Genomic DNA, 25817 nt, shown 5'->3' with positions numbered 1-25817 from the left:
TCCATCTTTGACAGTGCCCAGTAGAAGGTATTTGTAGAAAGAAATCTGCTAAATGTGGCGTGATCTTTCTTACACAACTTTCTGGTGATAAGCCCCGGATTCAGATCACATAGTAGCCATTAGCCATAATAGGCATAGTCACCGCTATGCATTTGTTTAATCCTGTTCTGAAGTTGTTAATAGTTTTTGACCCAAAGCATCCTATAGCACCAGGTTCCACAGCTAGGCATGTGTTACAAAAGTATTCTGTAATTTTAAACTTAGTTCCTTAATTTTTTTTTTAAAGTCAGTTCATTCCTGTGTTATTGTTCCCTTCTCCTCCATACTGTTTGTGGAGATCTCTGTCATAACTTCATTTGTTTGTGTTTAGATGGTCTAATTACCGTTTCCTGGCAGAGAACTTTTCTTTATCTTTTTGTTTTCTGAGTCTCCTCTATTCTACTCTTAAACCATGCTACCTTTTTTGGAGGGAAGGGTTAGAGCTCTGTAGTAGTTTTTACTTAGTCTGATGCTTAGCCTGCAGGCTGTTTAAAATAAATGTATTATTTCTTTGAATGTATTTTACCCTTTCAGTCGCTTTTTAATTTCCTTTTAATAAGAGTATTTTATATGCAACTTTTGATCTTAAACTATATTAGTATGCTGGCTGCATTTTATAACTATTTTTTTAATTTATAGTCTCAGACCGAATTACATAAGAGCTCTGTGGCAAACATATGATTTATAAATAATTTAGAGCACTTTATTTGTTTTTTAACAGTGTGTAGCCTCTGGGAATAATGCAGGAGTCAGCACTACATGGCTTGTCAGCCCTATGGGGGTCTTCTGGTATTTCTGTCTAGGCTGCTAGTAATTTATGGACCCACATTGAGAAATTAAAATCTAGCATATGTGGGGTTTTATGCTCCACATAAAATACAGTCTTACTGTATTTCAAGAAGTATATTTTATCCTGTTGTCCTAGGTACGGCCCAGAATATTTTGTGCAGGTTAGTAAGACCATCTAAGAACTGAAGCAGAGCACATGTTCATGGCTGGTCTGAAAATAGTTTTTAAAAGAGCTTAGTAGATATGTGCTCTTTTCCCCCCTACAGTTCCATGCCGTTACCCAGAGCATTTCTGAGGCATTATTAGGGTTGTTTGCACTTCATCATATGTACGGTGCAAAATGAACTGCGTACGTAGTTAGGCCCAGCTCTATAATCCAAGTGGCATGAATTTCAAACACAAATACACGTCTGAGATGCAATAAATGCCATGAATGCTGAAATTCTGTCGTTGCAGAGGTCAGTGCCAAAACCCTTGTTTGATTTCACTGTGATCAGAACTCCATCTCCAGCGTGTTTTTCCTGCTTCTGATTGAGACAATGCCTATTGATTAAAACACAGAGATACTTTGAGACAATAGAATAATAATTTATTTCCACAATTGTCAGTTGTATGGGATATGCAGGAAGGAAAGCAGCCAAGACATGCTGACATATTTAAGATGTCTAAGAAGTCAGTATGCAGTTAAATACATACATCCGAAGTAAAAGGTATAAAAAAAATGTTTCTGGATGGTAATAAAGTAGAAACATGAATTGTTCATTTCCTGGTAGTGATATGCAATCTCTATTACACAACAAACAGAAAACACATCAGCTGCAGTATCTTTGTTGAAATTGGGAGAGAGGCCATATGGGCTTTTATTACCTCATTCATGCAAACATACCTTATAGCAAACATAAGCAAACAGCACATCATCAGACATCAGTGTTGGAGAGACTGGCCTGCTGGATCCAAGAATGAATTTCAGACTATCTACTGTGAGTAGTACTTCCGAAATTATTTCAGTGCTGCCAGCGAAGGACTTGCATATTGAGGCAGTTCAGCCTATTAGCTTAGCTAAAGTGAAGTGAAATATGAACAGGTATTTTTTTATGAGTCTGACCAAAGTATGTGAAATACGAATGTCATAAGTGACACCAATGAGCATAGTTTCAGGCCATAACTGTATACGGTTAAAACACAAACTCCTTCTGATGACTATTATTGCTGATAGCAATTGATCCTCAACAGTGCAGACAGTACAGGCCATGTACCCTGGCTTTTTTGTGTCAGAAGAGGTTTAAGGTACATATGTTTTTAAAAAACACTTATATTCATGGAGCTATGCAGAAGTATACATCTCTTAATTCTTTTTACATACTATAATCACAGAGTATTTTGTAGAGACTGGGAAACAGAGGTCTATTTCTTCCGTTCACCACCTTTTTAGTGAAAACTTTAAAATTAATTTTGAAGTTCCCTTTATACTGCTGCAATGAGTACTCTAATGTAAATAAAAATGAGGGAAAAAAATTTGGGAGCAAAGACTTCTAGGCATTTTAAACTATACGTTTACTCCTACCACATTTCTGCGTTTTCATCAGACCCTTCAGTCCCTTTCTCTTTTGGAAGCAAATATGAGTGTCTTGTGATAAAGTGTTCTTGATGTTATAAGCACAAGTTCTATAATATTTATATACCTCTGATAGTTTGTTTGTGTAAAGCTGTTGCTCATGTTTTTCCATTTAATCTGTTCTTTCAGCTGTATTCCATACAGCTAAAAGAAGCTTTCAGAAGCACCACTATAAATTTAAAAAATATTTATTTGTTGATCTTTCCAGACCTATAACTAAAAAAACCTTTATTTTCTCACTTCAGAGCCATCTCTTTGTCTACAAAAATTAACAAAATCTTGATCTCTGAAGTTCTTTGTTATTAGTTACCTAAAGCTAGTCTTTCCTCTAGTTATAGGAGACGTTTCAAGTGCCTTATAAGTGTATCACAAAATTAACGCAGGTGCTAAAGCCCATTGAAGTTAATAAAGAATCTTTGAATTCCCAACCTTAACAAGAGATCTTACTTTGTGGCAAAGGAATTGTTTTTTTTGGCAGAGAGATTTGTTTATTGCAGTGGGACTTACACAATAAGGCTACCTCTAGGCTGATGCAGCCGGAGAACATTCCTGGACACTGGCACTACTCCTCTGTGCTGTTGAATACTTAGCACATTGCGCAGTCCTTCTGCCGATTAACGCTCTCCCAAACAGTTCCCAAGCACGGTTCAACAGTTTAGAGCGGTCAAGAGCCTGTTCCCAATAGGTAGTTTGCCAAAAGCCACCCACTATGGGAAGATCAAATAGTATGCCTGCAGCCTCTTCTCTGACAGCTGGCCTCCGTTTTAAGAGTGATCTGGGCACATCTGGTTTACTAGTGTGTATGTAGCTCTGTGGGAGCAGAGCTAGGAAAGCAGGAGGCACAGAGTTCTTATTCTTCTGCTGCAGCTGTTAACTGTAGCTGTGTGTTGAATTAGAGCTACCAATTTTGCTGTGACATGGCTCATTTCAGAAGTGTCAGGCAGAATTTGAGGACTTAAGGACTGTCGGTAATTTCCAGCCACATCTAATGCTGTTATTTGGACCATCAACTGAACACATGCATAGCAGGCTCAGTACTTCTCCAACATCTTAAGTCTCCTGAGCGCTTTCTGCGCCAGTGGATCCGTAGATGTTTTGGAAAACTAAAGGTACGATTATGTCTTTTGTAAGAAGCAAGGTGGCATGTTCTGCATGTATAGGTTCTTTTTACAGAGTATACTGTAAAAATGATGTATCCCTTCTTCACAGTCATCACTGTGTATATGCTCTGTACCAATTTTCTCATATTTCTGTTCAGACAGGCTTATGAATGCTTATGCTGGCTCATAAAAACCAAATTCTTCCAGAACTTGTTTTTGTTGCTCCTCACTACAGGTTTCTTTTCTTTAGCCTTTGTATTTTTAGCCATGTAGAATTTATATTTTTGTCGTCGTCCATATAATTGTTATACAACATGCACAGTTGAAGTCCCCAAACTAATCCCTTGCTGAGAAAGTCTTCTCAGTTATTGAGGTTGGTTTTTTTTCTTTCATAAATTCGTTCAGGGCCTGTACATTTCTTTCTGCAGTTTATGTGACAGAGTAAATTAAAGAAAATAGATGACAGAATTTCCTTTACCGACTACCTGCCTGGAAACCAGATATGAAATGTGGAAACCATTTTCATTGGCACAAATTTCAGCCATTAAAGTTTGGGCAAAATTTTTGCTGATCTTTCCACTTTAAATCTCATTCTACCATTCTTTGCTTCAGATGTTGACATTCTTTCTGAAATATTCACTTTTGTAGCTCAACACCACCAAAACCATTAATAAGGAAAATATCAGGGAAAACATTATTTTATTTGTTTATCATCATCTTCTTCTGTGGGTTTCATTTTGAGATAAAATTTAATTAACATGTTACCACAGAGCTTGCAAAATTTTATGAATACTCTGATTTAAAGAAAAAAATACTGTCTGAGGTACCCAGAAACCTCTTGGGTGTTGCATGCATGCTTAGAGACCATAATGCCCTGGAAAAGCATCTAGGATATGTGAAACAAGAGTGGCCTGTTGGTTGAGGTAAAGGTTCCTGTTTCAAAACACATACACACTAAACTGTGTATTAGAATATCCAACCTGCAGATGTTGGATACTTCTCAAACGTGAAAGCATTTAGAAACAACCAATTATTAAACTGATGCTTGTCTCTTACTAGAATGTAGTTGTAACCTGAAAAATGACACTGAAAAAATAGCATCCTCTTACTGATTTTTGCCTGCCACTTGTGTAGTCACGGATGCTTAATATGAGTCTGATACTTGTACTTCTAAAATGTCAGGGCTTGCCAGCGTATCAAAAGCAAGAAAATTTGCATGCTTTTAAGTCCCAGTGTATGCTATGGCTGTAGGGGAAAAGGTGTATGAAATTTCTAGTAACAAAAGCATTTGTGGTAATGTAGCTCAGGGATACTAATTTGGTGTGTTTGACATAACCAGTCGTTGGTGGATTTTTAGCTGTGATTAACAGAACCATTCTAGACTTATCCCTGTACTTTTTCATATCACTGTCATCTTTGTCATTGCCAAATTTACTGCATTTTCTGTAAACAAATCGAGGTGACGTGGATATTGATGTCCATAATCAGAGCTAAGAATCAGAAAGGAGGAAAATGGCCTAAACTCGCTGTCACTGAAGTAATGACAAAATTCTTAACTTCGGTTTAAAGCAGGGTTGGGAAAAAACCATTAATTTGTCAGAGTTTGCCTTGAGCAGGCAGCACTTGGAGTGCACTGAGTGCACTGTTGTGGTATGGTTTAGTTGTTTTACCATAATCAACAACCCTATTGAACCAAATCACTTCATAGTAGTGTCGCTTTTTTTTCTCAATATGCTTGTTCTTAAGTGACAGGCAAGGATTTTAAAAATATTGTAGTTTTTGCTGAAGTGAAGGAAGAACATGTAGACACAGATAGAAAATATCTCGGTCACATTTGCCAAATTACTTTATTTATATTATGTCTACAGATGAAACTAGGTGCCAGAAAAGAGACACTGCATCAGACATTATTACTTATACTCCAGCTGCCAACGAAAAATTTTGCCAGTAGCCTATAGTAATATTTGGACCAAAAATACATGGATGTGCAGCTTTCAGCATTTTGTGTGTTGTAGAGCGCAGCTTCTCTCACAGGTCCTCTGTTTCTGGAACGGTGTTAGAATCCGAAGGCTGAATGAACACTACAGGAATATTCTCGGATGTCCATCCTTTAGGAGTCCTATTGAAGGATCTTCTGGTAGCAAGAGGGTTTGCAAGGATCATGAATCTGGGATCATTTAGCATCAGTAGATTAAAATCTGGTACCTTGAATTTAACCAGCTTTGATGCTCTCTCAAAACCACCAAAGGGAGTGGCAACTCTGTAGATATTAGAGAAATAAAAATAAAATGTGATTTAAAAAGTACCTCTTTTCTTTCTGTCCCAGGAGCTGAACAGAATAGAAGCTATTTTAATGATACAGATTTGGTACAATTTCTTGTTTCCATTTTCAAGCTTTTGGGGAAAGTATTCTGATTGTTTTTCTGGCAAATTCTCTTTAAGATGTGATTTATTTTCCCTTAGATAAAGCCTTCAGCCTTCTTCAAATTCAAATGGACGGAAAAGCCAAGGGAAAAAGATGTTGCAAGAAAACCTTGTAATTGGTGAGTCACAGTTACTGAACTTATTTTGTTGGTGATAAGTTGATAAATCTGAAAACATAGTTCAACACATTCTGTTTAGCAGGTAATTAGTTTAGGAATTTCTCACCCCATTTTCTCCTATCCCAGTTGCTTGTTCCTCCCACTACACTGTATTTCAGCACCATATTGTACCAGTTAGAATGTATGTGGGTTGTGCTATAAACTTGGGTCACTTCTGGGTTAAACAAAGACCCTTCAAAACAAAGGAGCATTTTAAAAACAGAATTATTTCAGCAATCTGGTTTATATCATTACGCTCAAACAACGGTAGCAATACAAGTGAGGAGGCAGTAAAGCATAATGTGAAGCAGAAAAGAACAGCCAAAGACAACAGGCTCTGGAAAGGAGGGGAATGGGTGAGGACTTCTTTCACCAGCTTTGTTTCTGAATAAAATGTTTGTGTAACTAAACCTTGAAACACTAGCTGAAACTGGCCCCTAGACTTCAGCCAGTATTTTTCATGTTATTTAAATGTAAATGTCCCTCCGGCGATAAACCCAAGAAATTAAAAGATAAGAAATACTAAGCAGGAACTGACTGTTCCATACATATGCAAATATTTTAAAACAACAGTGTTTCCAAATACCTCCTGTGATTCTTCTATATTTGCAGGTTTCTAGGCTGAAAAAAACCAACCCCTTGAGTTCTTCTGTCACTTTTTCCAGACTCTTCTCTATAAGCAAATGTGACCAGACAGACTAATACATGTACTCTGGATTTTGATCAGCTGCATAACTTCACTGGGATATATTCTGGCCAGTTAAGGGTGTCAGATCTTTAACCTACATGTGAGCACCTGATTTCTGCAAAGCTAGATACATAGTGGCATGCGAAAATGAATTTATATTGAAATGGAATTTCACCAGTCTTGGTAGGTTTTGTGTGTTTGATACAAAACAACAGATCTGCTGGTATATATTTCCAGTGGCTCTAGGTATTATGGCAGAAGCCCGGAGAAATTAATATCAACAGTAAAAAAAAAGAGATCATTTGAAGATCTGACTAGGATTTTCAACAAGATAACTATAGATAAAACAAAACCTAGGGAGAATGAAGTACACACAAACAAATAAAAAAGAAGAGATTAATGTAGAAAAATGAATACGTGACTTAAAAGAAACTGTATGCTGTGTCATTACAGAGACAATTCCCTGAATTTCGGTGCAAGCAGCCTTTGTTGAAGGGGATGGTGTTAACTCCAAAGGGTCAATCGTGTAAGATACAAAAAATCATGAAAGTTCTGGGCATGCACACTTAGGGAGAGAAGAGGGCTCCTTTGGATTAAGCTCTAAAACCGTTTCTCAAATGACGATAAGACAAGATTTTGCAGCAGCAGCCAGTCCAGGCATTAAACTCTCTTGAGGTCAAAGGAAATTCTTTATACTAAGTGCCTGTGGTATCAAGCTTTTCTTGTGAAACTCTCTTCTAGGTCACAGTGTCAAATTGGATACCATATGATACTGATTAAAAATAATTGCTTGGTAATTGGCACAGAGTGAATGTAGTGATCTACATCTTACGGGATAATAAAGATTGTTTTAATTGCTGCTCTAATTAAGAAACACATTCTCACATTGCTGTAAGATTTAATTCTCATCAATACGTAAATTAAAAGGATAATCAATATGAACAGTACAATAATAGCTGTATAAAAAGCAAAACAATTCTGTAATGTAAAACTTCCCCTTTGTAGTATTTTTGCATTTTAAATACATCATGTTTCCATAGGTAACAGAAACAGGAGGGCATTCTATGGAAATTCAAATATCTTTTGTGGGAAGAAAACCCGTGTAGCTCTTCTACAAAGTCTGGCCTCTGAGAATGATGCATTCCTGCATGCCAGGCAGAAGCATATGATGACTGACATAAAGGAGAGTATGGTAATTGGGTAATAGATGTTAATTTCCTTTAAATCAGCAGTATATTTTTGTGAGCAATAACTTGTCTGACAACATGGTGTTGTAACGACCTGTGTTGTGTGCACATCAGCTGTATCACTTGAGCTCTGATTCATTGTCTGGAAGCCTAAAACTCATGTCTGAAAAATTCCGGCAGTCGTTGCTCATAAGGGTGGAAATTCTGGTTCAGAGCCATAGGAAGTGGCACCAGGAAGTGTAAGAGATTGTTTAATATTCACTTTGCATATTCCTAAAAAGTAGGTGCATGATTTAACAACAGCAGGCACAACCACGTTTGTTTTTAGCTGTTGTTTTAGCAGAGCTTCTTTTTCATTTTTTCCTGCAGTCTTTCTAATTGAATATTATAATGTCTCAACATAGGAGACTACCTGTAGTTGATTATTTGGGAAAGTCTGTAGAAATGTGTTAACTGTAGTGGATTAGCACCTTGAATTACATAATTACAGAAAATGTGAGTTTCACATTTTGAAATGGGATTGTCATTCTTAGAACATTCTGCTTATTGTTAATTCTGCGCGAAAAGGAGATACAGGAGCAAAGAACCTGACCCTGCAAAATGCTCAGAGCTTCATTGTAGCCTAGTGCAAGAGCTAATACCAATTTCAGAGGGGTATTTAGGTGCTAAGGAACTGGCTAAGCACCCAGCTTCCACTAATCTCACATCACTTCAAGTTAGCACCCAGAATTCCTTTGAGGCTATGGATCTCAGCATTTTTACAGTAGAGTTCTGAATCCATTAATCAATAAAAACAGAGTCCAGTCCAGATGGACAGGATTCCTGCAGTGTTTTTGAAACAGTAGTCTCTCGGAATTGAGAAGGCTGAGCAAGAATTTATCTGGCAGGAGAGGCACAACTAGTCAGACTTGCTTGTCTTACGTGAGTAACATGTAGTGCTTTGTGTGTTACTCATAACCCTACCTGTGACATTTTATCCAGCTCCAAGAAAGCAGATGGAATAAAGGTACTAATTTAACAAATATTGCAAACTCCTGAACAAATGTAGATTCACGCTCTCTTTCCTGCAAATGATTACTAGGTGCTTCCACACTGGTAAAAGAGGTAAGAATATTTTTCACCAGTAAATAGTTCTTCCATCCTAATAGGAATTAATGTCTAAGAGAAATCAGATGGCGGGGCTCTGTTCTGCAGCATTTCTCTGCTAGCACAGATTCATTTTCATCCAGAAGGAGGAAGGGTAGCCTTGTCTGAACAGTCTATTCAGAGATCCTCAGAACCCAATTTCTCTGATCATGCGCTCTGTCTAGTGCTGTGTGCCATTAAACTTGGCACATTACTGGCTGTTTCACAGAAAGCCCTGCCTCAGAAGGCAAATGTGCTTGACGTTTTCTGCCACTGCTTCTTCCTTCATTGACCTGCCAGCATTGCAAGATCTCTGCAGCATAAAATGCATACTAGACCCAACTAATACTTCCCCGAATTCCTTAGTTCTGATTCTGCTACTATTATAAAAATTGCACTGCTACAGTCCACAGTTGCTTCCTCATTACTGGCATTGGAAAAAAAATAATCTGGATGCTGTTTAGCGCTAAATATACTTTTAAACCATGCATGTGTGCGTCTGTTCTAACACATCAGACATCTCTAGCTGCTGAAGTAGTGTTGCTTTTACAATTTGTTGTGTAACAAGGAAAGCTGGAAGGAACCTGATTATGGCTGTAAAGTCTGAGTGCCGTTTTAACACATACCACTGAATGAACTGGGAAGAATCTCAGGCCTGTTTCCTTTGGGAGACCTATGCGTCACACCGACTGTTAACCACACCCCTTCCTGACTAATGATGACTGTACCAGTGTTTTGCAGGAGAACAAACCTAATGCCACTTCATTGATGAAGCATGGTAGAAAGCCTTGACTGATGCCCTCACTGATAACAAAATAGTGCTATTATATTGCACTTTAGTTGTTTAATACAGTATAATTTGCTTTCTCTCCAAGACCGCAATTAAAGTCAAGGATGCTCTGACCTAGATGCAGAGAATGACTTAGTAGGATCTAGACACAGAAGTCCAAAGAGAGATCTCACCTTATGTGCAAAGCCCATACGCTGCTAAATTCCTGAGCTGCCTAATGTTTTCCTTCTGCAAATGCCCAGATCTGCCCTTATCTTAGCTATACTGGCAGCTGCACCTATCCTACACCAAAGCTCATCTGTGATCCTCTAATTGATAATTTTTTGCCTAAACTTTCATGCTTGAAAATAGACGTAATATACTACTGCAGCAAGCTTTGAGTAAAATAGCACATCATGGCACTTTCACTCAAAATCCATGGCTGTTAGTGTTGAACCTCTGTGTCAAATAATAGTATGCCTGTGACCAAAGCTGTTGTGCAAGAGATTTGGATTCTCTTCAGGCTGAGGATGTCTCTTTGTAAGAGTGGACCTCACTGCTCACATACAGTATTCCAGCAAAAATGCTACCCCGAAATAAAAAATTACTTGGATTAAACAGAGTAGGACTTTTAGTCTAGACATCAGACCCCACAACTAAATAACAGAGAAGCGTAGGTCCTGTTTTCTGCCCCTAAATCTGTTTGTTTAATTTACTGTAAGCAGTAATTAAAGAAAGTGCATTGAAAGATCTGGGAACTCAGATGCAGACCCAGGTTTCTCTTTCCCCAAGTGAGCTCCTTTATCCAGAGAAATATGTTTAGTCCCTCTAGCCCAAAGAGGTTTATTATTTTCTGTACGATGGCATGGGTCTTAATAAGGGAAGTGAAGAGTCCCCAGCTCTTCCATGGAAGAGCCAGAAACCAAATTGTTACACCTCTTCTCCAGGCTTCAGTTCCTACAGAAATAAATCCAGGCTGGCCACATTCTAGGAAAATGCTCTTTCCAAATAAATGAACCTTATTGTCTATACAAATTTTAAAAGAATACATATGACCCCTGCTCTGTTTTTGGAAAGGAAGACCTTAATCTAGCCCTGATCTGAACACAGGCAAACAGAATTAGGTGCTGATGACCTTAGCAAAAAGAAATTTAAGTCACATTTAGTCTTCTCTGTAGTGATTTTTGTTCGTTAGCTTGACATGCAGTGTGTGGTCTGTTTTGAATCCCATAATCAGACACCCCACTCTCCTGTGCATTTTTAGGACTGTAGACACCTAAGTCATAGCTGTAAAACCCTCTCCAAGAGGCTAGTATCTTGAATTACAATTTCTCAAATTCTTCTTGTATCTACTTCTTGATAGAAAACATAAATCTGAGTGTACTCTATGTAAAAGCTTTTCTAGGTCCACCAGACATCCTTTTATTTTCTTCTGGATGTAGGTTTTTTTCTATGAGAAGGATGGTTGTGGATTATTTTTGTATGCCTTGTTTTTTGAAGTTACCAATTTCACAGCCTGGATCTGGATTTATATGCCAGGTTTTAGATTTTTATGGCAGTTACAAGGGAGAATGTTGACCTTTCCCTCATATGAGTGCATATATGTTAAAGAAATTTGGACTGTGGCAAGCCATAGTTCTGTTGTGTCATACATAGAGAAAATCCTCATAGAAAGAAATCCAAACAGTTAGTGTTGTAAAGAGGACAACTAACAGAATATGGGACCACAGAGCCTCTAAAATTCCACAAAGAAGCCATCAGATACCATCTCAAGACACATCCCTGTTAATGCAGCCTCTGTGCCCTGACTGATCCTGTCTTTCACTCGCATGCTGGACTAAGAATCTCTCTTGTGAGAGGAAGAACTGATTCTGTCTCTATTCCATGTATATGTATCTTTGGTGGGTTTTTTTGTTGTTGTTGTTTGGGTTTTTTTTTTCCAATTACAATAACCATAGTACATAAACTGTGCTGTTACTGTTCCAACGTTAGCAGCTGTGGCACATCTCTCTGACTTGTATTTGCTATTTTGCACTCTGAGTGTGCCACACAAATTTTATTAACATGGCGATGCTATTAGGAAATCAGAATTGGTGTAGCATCTGCAGTGCCAGTTTTGATCTTGGACTGTGTAATTTTTTAGTCCTTGCGCTCACAGTTGAGGCCCACCTCAACAGTAGGAAGAGAAGTTGTGTCTGTGGTATTTTTCTTTAAGTTTATATTGCCATGAGCCATTTTCTTTTTCAATAGGTTGCTGTCTGGCATTTTGAGGAAGGGTTTTGGTTTGGCTTAGCTGTCTGGAACTCAGCAGGGGTTATTTAGGAAAAACTGTCCATAAGTTCAATAAATATAGTGTGAATGGTATGAATGAAAGCAAAAGACATAAGCCAGAATGTGTCTTAAAACTTTCAAAATAGTTCAAACCCCAATATTGTCCTTATATCTAGAAGTTCTGAAAGCCTTGGTATACTAGTTACTGTGTAAATAACTTCACCTTCAAATCCTGTTCTACTTTAAATGTTTTTTAAGTCTGCTGGTAATGTTTTACCCGTTAATTTGTTACTGAAGGTTGTTGAAGATATAAAAAAATGTTAAATGCAATAAAATATGAAATCTGCTAACTATGTGATGTGAGGGATTGGTTGAGGAATAAAGTTCATTGTACCATCATTGCCTGAAAACAAGCCATGCGAGTTGTATTACAAAAAAAAAAGTGGTCGGCAATATCGCTTACAAAGTTTTGGCTGAGAGTTTCCCAGGTAGATCTGGACAAGCTGGAGAGGTGGGCCTGTGAGAACCTCCTGAGGTTCAACAAGGCCAAGTACAAGGTCCTGCATCTGAGTCGGGGTAACCCCCGATATCAATATAGGCTGGGGGTGAAGAGATTTGAGAGCAGCCCTGCAGAGAAGGACTTGGGGGCACTGGTGAATGAAACCTGGACATGAGCTAACAACGTGCGCTTACAGCCCAGAAGGCCAACCGTATCCTGGGCTGCATCAAAAGCAGCGTGAGCAGCAGGGCAAGGGAGGGGATTCTGCCCCTCTGCTCCGCTCTGGTGAGACCCCACCTGCAGGGCTGCGTCCAGCTCTGGGGCCCTCAGCACAGGAACTGAAGGGCATGGACCTGTTGGAGCGGGTCCAGAGAAGGGCCGCAAAAATGATCCGAGGGCTGGAGCATCTCTCCTGTGAGGAAAGGCTTGAGAAAGTTGGGGTTGTTCAGCCTGGAGAAGGCTGCGGGGAGACCTTATTGCAGCCTTCCAGTACTTAAAGGGGGACTATAGGAAGGGTGGGGGCAACCTCTTTAGCAAGGCCTGTTGTGACAGGACAAGGGCTGATGGTTTTAAACTAAAGGAGGGTAGATTTACACTGGATAGAAGGAAAAAAGTTTTTACAATGGGGATGGTGAAACACTTGCACAGGTCGCCCAGAGAGGTGGTAGATGCCCCATCCCTGGAAACATCCAAGGCCAGGCTGCACAGGGCTCTGAGCAACCTGACCTAGTTGAAGACGTCCATGCTCACAGCAGGGGGGTTGGACTAGGTGACCTCTAAAGGTCCCTTCCCACCCAAACTGTTCTATGATTCTATGATTTTACGATGCCATACCTACTGGGGTCAACAACAGAAATACTGAAAGGAGTTTTAAGCATTGCTATAACCCATGTTTCCCACTTACTGAGTATACTGGATTCTGATACTTCCTTTCTTTCAATATTTTCAACATTTCATCTTGCATTCCTGGTTCTACAGTTTAACTTTGGGTCCATACTTTAGAGAGACACTGGTTTCCTCCTTAATGCTCTTGTTTGCCACTTGTGATCTCTGTGTGTGTTCATGTTTATGCATATGCTTGCAAACACAGGTGGTAGGTTTTGTTACAGCTGGTGGAAATGTTTCATTTCATAGTAATTTTTCTCTGCACTGTGAAATTCAGGGTCCATTCAGAATTACCTGTTAAAGCTCCTGTAGTCAGGCAGTTCTGGCTTTGCTTCAGGTTTAAAAAGTTTAGGATATAAAGCTTCAAGCAGCTCTGGATCATCCCTAATGGCTTCTATCCAGGGAGACTGATAATACTTTGGCACAGAAGTAGTGTTGAACTTTTCAGGAGGAATTTCTTTCAGTGGTCCAGAATATCCTGCAAGGTGATCAAGGCAAAACCATTATAAAAATACTTCGCATTTTCTGCTTCCTTACCACGATTGTATGTAACTAGGAAGTACATACCATCATTTCACAGTTAGGTAAAATGAACAACTGGATCAAGTCACCTGGCCAAAGCTAAACAGAAACAGAAACCTGGCAGGGGGAATTTGTGGCCTTTTAGATAACTGCTCCAAAGTATTCCACCCTCTCTTGAGGCCAAGGTTATTTTAGTTTTATATTAATTTGTTTCTAGCATCATAAGCACTGTTTGAAACCAGACTATAGCTACACAGCCCTTAGGCTGAACTAACAAAAATATTTTAAAAACAGCCTTTTGGTTAAAGCTAAGATAATTCTATGGTCTTTGGGTGAACTTTTCCAAAACTATTAAAAGGAGTTAGGATCACAGCCTTTATAGAACAGAACTCCATATAAATATTCCATAACATGGGAGTTTTTGTCTTTGCCTCTGCCTTAGAAGCTTTAAAATGCCCTACCTACTCGGTTCTCTGGTCCTTTCATCATATGAAAAAGTGAAGAATCTGTTCTTTTCTCTGCATAATCATCTGAGAATGAGGCTCTGATAAGAATTTTACTAAATAAATACCATATTCAGTGTGATTTCTTCTAAAGCCAAGTACAATATGGGAGGAATAAATTGGGGGGGCGGGGAAGCCATACCTGCATGTACAATTTGAAGAATGAAAACCAGCAGGGGATTATCCAATTATATGAGTTATACTATTTATTTGAAAAACGAGAGAAATTTATTCTACCCTTTTACCCTCGCACTGCATCTGGCTCATTAAATTAATGCTGTTTCCATCTGTAAGCTTCAAAAACCCCTGTGGTTTAATATCTACTCCTTTTGCCAGACTTTTTTCGCCTAAAGAGAGGCTTAAAGAGTTCTATCATGTCTTAGCAATGGAAATTACCTCTGTTCGCATTGTATTTGACCAATGGATGCACAGAGTCTTAGCAGTCACTAACAGGGTAGCATTGACCTAGTTTACATAGACTGGGAAAGGTCTGCACAAAACATGCATTGAGTAATTCTAAACAAAGAATGAATTTGTAAAAACCACAGTCTGCTCATGGATAATTCATAAACAGGAAGAAGGGCTATATCACTGAATAAATTAATTAAAACAAATTAGCCTTCTCTAGTCCTTAAAGAATACAAAATAAGGCTTTCTTGTAGCTCACTGCTTTATTTAAAGACAACAGTACCCTCACAGTTAAGGACTTAAAAAAGAACAGTTTATGCAGCCAGAGGCAAACTCCTTTTTAAGTTACTCCTCTGTAAAGGTTTTTAGCAAAACTTACAGTGACTTCAGATTTACATTTATGGGTAATTAAACTACAATGGATAACTTTCAGACTGTAGAGCGGTGTGTTGCATATTAGAAACAAAGGTTTGGCAAAGAAAAATCCATATATTAATCTGTTTTTAAATCTGAGGATCTGTTTCTCGGTGTTAGTAAGACCAGTAAATAACAGGAGCAGTCTCCCTTGATATTAATGTATGTTTTCAGTTTAGGGAGAAGTAGTGAAAAAGGCATATAAAATCTTTAAAAATGAACAAAGCAACGGAAGAGCACCACTTTACATTTCTGTGGGAGATTCTGATTAGTTATCTGACTCAAATTTATCTATTTCTAATAGTAAGTCCACTAACAAATTCTTGTTGAAGATACTGTTTTATAAGGAGGTCCTTCCTCTGCTGTGAAATGAGAACTGAATATATTTAATGTCTGGAAAATCATATATTACCTGGGGCAATGTTGTCAGGATGTGGTGGGCTCCGGGGATCAGGTGTATTGGGAGGTGTCATTGGGGCATGCTGGGGAATTCCTTCCACACTGAGGCCATCCATTCTAACGCTCTGTATGGGCTCTCCGCGCTGCATTCAAATAGAAACAAATATCACTGACAGCACAGGCAAAAAAAGCCTCTGTGATTCTTTGTTGAGGGTTGGAGTGATACTCCAGTTTACAGCCCAGGTCTGAGACCCAGGGTATACTATCCAAAGGCACGCTGTCCTGCTGTTTGGTACCATTTGCTAATAGCACTCCCCAGGCTGTTAGCCAGAAGGTGAAACAGTTTCACAACTCTCTTACACTGGCTATGTAACCAAAAATGAATATTTTTTCCGTGTTAAGAAGGATATCACAGCACAATTTTGAATCTCTGTATTAGAAACGTGTGAATGTTTTATTGAAAGGACTTGAGGTGTTGTGGGCCAGGACTCCTAAAGCCTTATAACCATCCAGCTGAGTTGTCTGACCTTTTCCGAAGTTTGGGCTATTTAAATATTGATACGCAGTCTACAAAGAGAGTTCACTGCATCTGCTGCTTACACCAATCACCACAAAATCTACCTGTGCATGTGGGCGGTGTGGCTCACGGCAAAAAGTAGACCTGGTTGCTTTGGCGGGAGGCCAATAAAATGTGTCCCTTGGATCGCTAGAAGCTGTTATGTGCCAGCCAGAGCACCCTTGCTACCCAAAGATTCAAGAAATCTGGCAAGTTTGAGCCATTTGAGTTTCAAAGCGCTGATTCTTCAAAGCGTCTCTTCCCATATCAGTTGCAAATTCACTGCATTTGCTGAATTGCTTTTGTTTGGGATTTTCTTTTCCTTTATTTGTAATAGAAATACCAACTTCAGTGCAGGTCGCTTTCTGGAGATTCATGATATGCTGTTATTTTCCACCCTCCTATCACGTCATCAGTTCTAAGGAAACATCCAAAGGCTTAATCATTGTTGCATAAATATAGAGTCTCATAAGAAGTCAGTATCTTATTTTAGCTATGACACATAGGCTAAAAGCAATTTAAATATAGACTGGTTTAGAGTTAGAGTTTCTTAAAGTAGGAAAGCAAACAAATAATAGTTGTTTAAATTTGAAACAAAAACACATCAAGGCAGTATGTTTTCTAGCCATCCTGAAGTGTATTAGAAAGATTAAGTTTGGGAGGCAGAATCATTAAGATGATGAAGACAACAGCAGTGGTGGCTAAACATGTATTTAAGGGAAGGGAACAGAAACCAAAGAGGCGTCATTTTTTCACATGTCAGAATGTCATGCTGACTCTACAGCATGTGTATTGTATGTGTTTTTGTGGGAAGAAGTAAGCTAGAGGGGAACTGATCTGTCAGACTTTGTAACAAAAGCGTGGAACTGGATACAGAAATTCTGATGAGATGAATGGTGTTGTGCTCAGAATTTTTCTGTGTAGCTTCTAATACTGAATAGAGGAAGAAATTTGGGGGGGGTTTCTAAATAATAGTGTTCTAGTAATAGGTTTGGGTGTTCAATAGAGTTATTCAGATTTTTTATACGGTATTTCTTTTGTGCAGATGCATTTTAAAAGGGAGATTTATCAAAACTCAAACATGATCCCATTTGTTCCCTGTGTAACTTAATTTCTGTTGAATGAGTGACTGAAGAAGTTTGAAATATCTGCACCATAAAAAAAGAAACGTAAACATTTTTCTTCTCTGACATGGGATATTAAGACATACTTTTCTTCCCTAGTTAATTTTTTGTATGGGAAATGTAAAGGCCACGGAACTACACATGTATTTACCTTTACAGTCAACAAAGCATAGAGAACTCCTTCTTCAAGAAGGGAACAAAATTATTTTAGATTTCATCTGTGATATTAGAAATATTGAACTCAGCTCCAATAATTGCCTCGCTGACTGTTGTGAGATCCCTCAGCATTTTGGTTAGCATGGACAATGGCAAATTGCAGACGCCCCTTTTACTGTCTGCTCCCAAACCTCCTTGTAAGATGCAAGTAGACAAAAGGTTTCCTTAGAGTCAACAAATTGCATTCATTTTATTGTTTCTGATTAATTCACAAGTGTCTGTGTATTTTCTTTAGTAAGATGTAACATAATACGAGAAGCTTTGCTGTGCTGATCAATAGATTGTTTCCTATATTGTACCAATAGAAACTTTATAGATTATTTCACAACACATTACATATAGTTACTATTTTTCTTATCCCGAGTGAAGATTAAAGAAGAATGGAGTCAAAGTCTTTGTATGGATTCTGAAGGGGTTGGATGCTAACACAATGATTAGTTGTAAAAGCTTCAGGAAGAAATATTTCCTAGGTTAATTTATAATAATTAACTTTTGTAGCATGTATTTCTTTTCATCTTCAAAGCACTGGGACAAATTCTGCTTCTTTGGTCGCGTACCTTTGTATCTGAAATCAGTGGGGGTGCATACATATAGCTGAGAAGCAGAATTTAATACATTACTGGAATTAGAGGGGCTGGTTGTGTACTGTATTAGACTGGGCATAGAGTGTTCATGTTCAGATATTAAACCTTGCAGCACATTGGAGAGTTAGGTAAAATTTATGAATGTTCTTGTCCCTATTATCAGAGGTTAAGCAAAAGGTTTAAATATTTTGCAATAGGCCAAATATGAGACAAACATCAGGTGCATTTAGTTCCTGCCATGAGGATTCCCAGGGTATCACTAATGCTTTAATCCGTTTCCTGAAGGACTAGTTTGAAGAATAATTGTCTTTCAGTGACAAGCTCCGTCCTTCTTCTCCCTGTTGAGACAGGCAGGCCAGAAGCATATTGGTGCCAGTTGGAAGAGTCATTTTGCTACCTGGGAACCATGTCGAGACCAACAACCTGTTCTAATAAAAATACTGGTTGCATGAAACAGACTCTTATTTCTTCCAAGCTTTTGGATATCATTAACTAGCTAATTTTCACATTATCTAGTTAATTTTCAGTAGTCAATGAACCAGTTGTTGCAGGATAAGGACTCCAGTGACTAGTAACCTGAATCAGATTCGAATGAGAATGATTTGAATCTGATGTCCTTAAGTATTAAGGCTTTCAGATTTTTTATTTGTCTATAGGAGCTCAATAAAATACAAATGGCTCACTTCATGATAGCCTCATTCTAGTACAGGGTTTTGCTTTTATTCTTCCTGAAACTACAAATAAGTCATGCACAATGTGTATCATGAGCACCGAGGGAACCACAAGCTAGCATGACTGTGTTTCATCAATAACTTATTACAAAATACTCACATTTCTTGGCTTGTTTGCTACATAATGATAATTTTCATATGTGTATTTGTCAGATCTCCGCTGACGTCTCTTGAAGAGTCTTGCACCTCTGTTGCTGAGTGTTGATAGTTCCTCTACCATGATATCTCTGGGGGTGCTGACCTTTTTTCCAAGGTTTAAGCTGGGTGAGACTGCAATACAATGGATAAATACATACCTCTGTTTTTTTAAATGCCTGATATTGAATATCCTACACCTGAAATCCAACAACATGTTAATGCATACGTATCTAACACATAACATAGCTTCGTACGGTGTTAGTGAAATTAATCATTCTTCCAAAATTTTGGAGCAGAGTATTGAACACCACAAACCTGTTTTTTCGAAGATGCTAGGCATGTCAAGCTCCAAAGCTACTTCAGTTGAATGGCATTCAGCTGTTATCAAAATCCGGTCTATAATGTCCTACACACCATCTTAATAGCAGACTGGCAACAACTGGCATCTGCTGAAACCAGGAACAAAATTCCATCTGTCCCCAGCGTTCCCACATCAAACCTTCAGTTAGCTCAGTGTGTCCTGCACTGGATAGATGAGCAGGTAATCCCTTTTAAACAAACATACCTACTTTATGCTTGGTTTTGCTTATTTCTTATTGCTTATAAACATTTTATTTTCATTTATTCTTTAATATTCTGCTTGCTTTTGAAATCTAGGACATGTTTTGTACTTTAAGAAAAGCTTGCATTAGAAAGTCTGAATTAAATAGTATTTTTAAACTATTCTTAAAGAAGCTTTCAAAATAAAGCTCAAGCTGTTGAAAATGAGAGCCCTAACAAAGAATTAGAACGTGCTTCTAGGAACTGACATATTCAGAACATTTTCTTTTTAATTCTCTCTGAGAGGAAACTGAATTACTAGATGCAATATTACTTTATTCACTGCTTGGGAAAAATTCCTTTTTTGTCTTCAGTGACATCCTGGGTGATTTGAAAATGAAAATGCATAAGCAGGGGAAGGGGAGATCAACTGGGACTGTTAATGGAGACCTCTGAATATCAGAAACTGTACTAGTCATCTTCATGGTAGTGTTGTGGACACTGGGATGCTAGTGGCAATGAGCAAGCTGTTGCTTAGGGACTGAACTCCCTCACTAGATGTCCTCAACCTATAGATAAAGCTTAAGCCTTCGAACACAGTAACTTCAACACTGATCATTTTTCTACTAATTTATTTCTGCTTAGAAGGTTGTAAAATTTAACAAATACAACAACAAAGAATAAAAAAATGATTTTTTAAAGGAAATAATTCCTATTGCCACTTACTTTAATAATTATCCTTTTACTAATTGAAATTGTTCTCCTCAGTTGTTCATAAACTTCAGGAAGAAAAATAGGAAGATGCAGTGTGCTTTGAGGATTATATCAATGGTCTAGTATGTTTCTTTGATCCACTTGTGCAAAGTCACATTCTGTCATTTCTTTAATAATAAGATACTCTATTCTTCACATATCCTATGGTCTACGGGATTTAAAATTCTGAACTTTGGCATGTATTTTAGTGCATTAAAATAAAATGAAAGCAAATTCTATGTAAGACGCTGTATCTTGCTTCCAGAGTAAGCACACAGGAAGCCCAGTTTAAAATTAACATTACAAATTAATTAACTGCAGAAGCTACCTAATATTAAAGTTAATATTGCATATGCAGAGTTTCATTTTGAGTAAATGCCTTGTTCAACATGGCATATGTGTCCTAGTAACCATATGTTGGAAAAACAGTGTGATTTGCTGATGTTTAGGAAAACTTAATTGAGACAGGTATGTTAAATATTAGCCAAAGCTATATAGACAAGAGTTTTCCATATAATAAATCAAACAAGTCTGTGGGCCCCGGAGCGTATCACTGTTGATCCACTTCTGTTCATACTGATTTCAACTGAATGTTTGCAATAGATTTAAGTGGAGCCGGAGCAAGCTAACTGTATCGTGAGCCGGCGCATGCTCTGCTGCTTTAAAAATAGTATGCACAAAGAGTCCTAACACCCTCCTGTTATTTAAGAGGTAACTACAAAACAGAGAGTTCTTAACATGGAAGAAGATGACTCAGCTTGCCCAATGTAGCTGTATCAGTGACAGATAGTGGTGGGGTTTTGGCTCTGTGGTTGAGATAACTGCACTAGTTTATTGGCCTGTGGCCTGAAATTTAGACCCATAAGTCATATTTTGATTTTGTAATTTCTTAAGATTACTCCAGGGGTATGGACTGTTGGATGGATCTGTATTAGTAAGGAGTAAGAAATTTACCCCTCAAATCAGCAATGTTTTCATGTAGAAAAAGCTTTTCTTCATTGTACACAGAATGGGTAGTACGTACATCCTCAGAGACTGGAGCGCCAGGTGACTGCAGATCTCTGTCCAAACCACCCAATATTCTTCTGGGACACACTGGATGTTAACTATTTTGGGCCTTGCTGTTCCCTTACATATGTACTGTTCTTGTTCATGTTAACCGAAGGCTCCAAGGTCCTTTGTAACCCACAGTTGCGTACTATTGTGTAGCCAGGCAGCATCCCAAAAACGTAAGTGTGAAGTTAATTTGAATCCCTTGCCAACTAAAATCTAATCATCTGTCTAGTTTTATGATGTGTCCAGGGATTGTTTCCGTGTCAGTGCAGAAAAGGTGATGAAGAATGAGAAAAGGAGGACATTTAGAGGATGATAGAAAGAGAACATCAATGTCATAAATGGACGTTGCAAATTAATACTGGAAGCTTAGTTCATAGTTTAATCCTAATCTTAACCTTTTAGCTCCATTTCTTAATTTGTTCCTGCCAACTCCTTCCTGTCCTGTGCTTAAAATCATAACAGACCGTATTTAAATATGATTTATATAGTTCCTCCTGCATTCACCGCCTAATCCCTCTTTAATCCTCCAGTTTACAATCTTCTAAATACCTTAATCTGGATTATAAATTTTAATAATGAATATCAGATAGCATGTTTGTTGTACTATCAGAAATAAGATTTTTTAACTATATCATGAAACATAGTTAATCACGTAGCTACTGAAGAATGCATTTAAGAAATAGTATAGACCTGAACATGAGATTTGAGTGTAATTGAAGGCTAACCTGACAAACTCCAAGGGCCTCCTTAAATGAACGTACTTACATACATGTTTACCTCTACCATGTGGCCTTAGAAATATTCTGATTAGTTCAAGTCTGCCAGTGAAAAACCAAAGGGTTGGGGAGGTCACTACATCCACACCTGATTTACTGCTACAGTCTCTGTTCTGAGACCATAAGAGGGTTTACAGTTAGTGTCTATTCCTGCAGCATTTTATGACGTGTCAAGCTTCTCTAAAACACAAAGTCATGTCCCACAAGCCAACAGGAAATGTGAACTTTCAGTCACGTCCAGTCTTGCCCAGAGATTGGTAATCTTTAAGACACCGACAAAAACTTGGCTGATTTTTTATCTTATCAACTGTTTCTGCTATGAATATCTTTTAACAGGGAATTTGAGATTCACTGTTTACCTGAAAGCATTATAGCAAAAAAGGGCTGAAATAAAAATGCAGTAGGTATGCTTTCTGTGTGTCATTCCAAGCTACAGGGGCTTGGCTGCAGAAACTTCTGTTACTGTTTACCTCAGTTAACAGTGGGGAGTTTCATAGGTCTGTGAGACTGGCTGACATAGTGCATTTAATTTTTATGTAATTACCAGGTGCAGGACCTTCATTGCTAATATCAATGCAAAACCCAGAAAGACAGCAGTTCACTCTCCAGATCTCAGGTTAAGCTTGTTGAATTAACAATTAGGGGAAAAATAAAATGTCAAAAATTAATAGAGCTGAATTTAGTCATTTAAAAACCAGATGTCTCCTTGATTTTTCCAAGAATTGTTCAGGTTTGGTCCCAAAGAGCTAGCATATACTTTGTGTATACTTTGTTTATCATTCTGTTTCTTAACTGGTTTCACTGAGCCTGTACAGTTATAAATTTCAGACTCTTATCCCACCTATTTAATAAAATTTAGGGGTTTTTTTTTTAACATTTAAATATCCCAGGCATCCAAAGAAGATGCAAAAGTAGAATGTACACTTAAAGAGTTAGTATTGCCTTCAGTGGCCTCATATCACAGCATATCTTGTAGGATAAGCTGTCGTATCTATGTGTATGAATCTAAACTTGACAGCAAATCTGATAATACGTAAATAATAAAAAAGACAGATTATGTGAGGCAAATGCCGAGCGTCAGCACAGATTATCCAATAACTCCAATGTTTTCAAGGACTGTATGGTAGATTTATTAATATTGCTATGAATAGTAGCAACATTTACCATGTGAAATGCCTGGTTCCAAACAAATGTAAGAAAGACCTTTTTTTTTGCACTGAAGAGCTAAGAGGCTATTTCAGGGCCACATAGTACTTGGGTTTCCAATACCAAAAAAAAACCCAAACAAAGGACTTGTAATGAAATTTGTAAGGGTAGACTGGCTTTCAGACTTAGGTGTGTGTTCAATGGAGAATGGAAAGAGGAAAGAGGTATTTGCTTAGGAATAGAAATTACAGAAAAACTTTTGTAGCTTCTTTTTCTAAAAACCTCATATCTCTTGTCCTACTCTTCCTGCAATCACAATGGTCAGTGACTGAGTAGAGAAGCCATCCCCAAATTCTTTGGAGCAAAAGCTCACGAGAAATATTTTCAATACTGGAATTCAATCTTCAGTGTTTTATCCTCTGTGAGTGGTATAATTTTCATAAATTGTAAATGTTAATGGAGCTCCCTGTTTTTTCAGTGAGGCTTGTGGGATGTTTATCAGTTTTAAAACATTTATCTTTTACATAGATGGTAAAAAAGGCTTCATGGGGCAAATTGGAAGGACCTCCAAAAACTTCCAGTACGTACTAATGAAAGCCAAGCAAATTTGTATTCCCAAGTGGGTTAATTGCTTCTTAAGGTGTCACAGTAGAAGTATAGTTTTAAGAACCTGTTTTAGAAAATCATAGAACGGTTTGGGTTGGAAGAGGACCTTAAAGAGCACCTAGTTCCAGCCCCCTGCCACGGGCAGGGACACCTTCCACTAGACCGGGTTGCTCAAAGCCCCATCCGACCCGGCCTTGAGCACTTGCAGGGACGGGGCATCCACAGCTTCTCTGGGCAACCTGTGCCAGTGCCTCACCGCCCTCAGAGGGAAGAATTTCTTCCTTATATCTAATCTATATCTACCCTCTTGCAGTTTAAAGCCTTTACCCAAACTACCTTCTTGTAAGTGTCTGCATTTTCATCAGTGCAACAACAGACAAAATTTCTTCATATAAGATTAATTGGTGGCTGTGCATTAGAGAGGATTGCCAAATGCTAGTAAGATTTGTTAGTTACAAAGATGAAGTTTGAGAGGAAGGAACAGAGATGTAAACATTTGTTTCAAAATTTTTTATCATTCATATAAAAAAGCAAGAGTGAAACAGAGCAAAAAAAGAGGGTACAGATCAGCACGTTTCTTAGATTATAGACTTTTAAAATGGAATGAAGTCATGTTATTAACCCCAAATAATGTTCTGAAAGGCTATCCTAGCAGAATGTACATCAGCTGTTAGATTACTTCATTCCTCCACAGCAGTTGTTCATCTGAAAATAGCTTTCAAATGAAAAGAGGCAACTACAAAAGGATTAGTTACCATAGGCAGCATGATACTCCCACAAGATTATTTATGGCAAAACACCCAGAGACAAAGCTGTAAGAGAGTTAAACTCTATGATTAAAAAAATATATTAGGGAGGACTAGAGGACATTGCATATACAGTAAGCTGGGTTCAGCGCTATACCATTTCTTTGTATTTCATCCATAATGGCTGATGCTTGTTGTTTCCTCTCTTTGACCATGGCAGAATGTGATAACATTGTGATTTGCTGATACGATTTTTCCTTGCTGTAAAAAAACAACACATTTTTACATTGTTGAGCCAGCTTGCACAATTCAGCCAACTTTAATTTCTAATAGCCTGGTTAGAATGGCTGAATAGTGAAGTTAGTTATTTCTGATTTAGAAATACGGCACTTTTAATTGTGCAAAATGCCCCAGCAGTTCTTGCTAGCACACAGATGCTAGGGCATGTTCTGATGGATAGAAGACTCGAAGGAATGGACTTTGAGTTGGCTACATAAATTCTGTAGCAAAATCAGTGTCAGTGGTCTAGGCCTTCTCACGTCTACACATTATATCAGAAGATGTAAATTCATAACTAATATTTTAATTACATCTTGGTTTATGATTTCAGAAATGTTACATTTTGACATTTCTTAATCTATTAAAGAATTTGAGGAACTAAATGAGATGCTCTGGCATCTTCAAAGAAAGTGCATTTCTGACTAAGTAAAAAAATAAACATCTTTTTAATCGCAGAGTCAAGAGGTTACATAAATGTCTTTTATATGACAGTTTGTAGGACAGACAATGTCAAAATATTTCAGGAAACAATACACTTACCCTACTGTTTTGTTGTGCAGATAAAAGCGATCTCAACCCTTTAGTTGAAGCTTCAGGAGTTAGTTATGTATTGGGTTGACCTGCCTGGTCCAGGGTGGTTTCTACCCTCGTGCTTGGATCTGCATGCTACCTAGTACCGAGACAAACTGGGGGCTGATCCTCTTCAAAGGGATTGGCATCCAGCTGACATCAACTAGTTATATATAGAATCAAACACTCCAGCCACTCATA

The 25817-nt window shown here is 38.1% G+C and overlaps 1 protein-coding gene across 2 annotated transcripts; it reads right to left on the bottom strand.

The window, feature by feature from the left end:
- Positions 1-5355: 5355 nt before the first annotated feature.
- On the bottom strand, positions 5356-25757 carry MYOZ2 (myozenin 2). 2 transcript variants are annotated; one of them, XM_075090150.1, is made up of 6 exons: positions 25587-25757; positions 24925-25028; positions 19107-19276; positions 15809-15938; positions 13844-14027; positions 5356-5803 (listed from the first exon to the last, which is right to left on the bottom strand). In XM_075090150.1, the coding sequence occupies exons 2-6, from the start codon at positions 24998-25000 to the stop codon at positions 5572-5574; spliced, it is 792 nt and encodes a 263-aa protein (XP_074946251.1). In that variant the 5' UTR covers positions 25001-25028; positions 25587-25757; the 3' UTR covers positions 5356-5571. The 2 variants fall into 2 exon arrangements, with proteins under 2 accessions (XP_074946251.1, XP_074946252.1); XM_075090151.1 differs by lacking the exon at positions 24925-25028 and having other exon boundaries at positions 25587-25738.
- Between the last annotated feature and the right edge of the window lie 60 nt (positions 25758-25817).

The sequence above is a fragment of the Phalacrocorax aristotelis genome, chromosome 4, assembly GCF_949628215.1.
Source record: "Phalacrocorax aristotelis chromosome 4, bGulAri2.1, whole genome shotgun sequence".
Lineage (NCBI taxonomy): Eukaryota > Metazoa > Chordata > Aves > Suliformes > Phalacrocoracidae > Phalacrocorax > Phalacrocorax aristotelis.
Note: the sequence above shows the minus strand (reverse complement) of the source record. Positions and strands in the feature narration are given on the sequence as shown.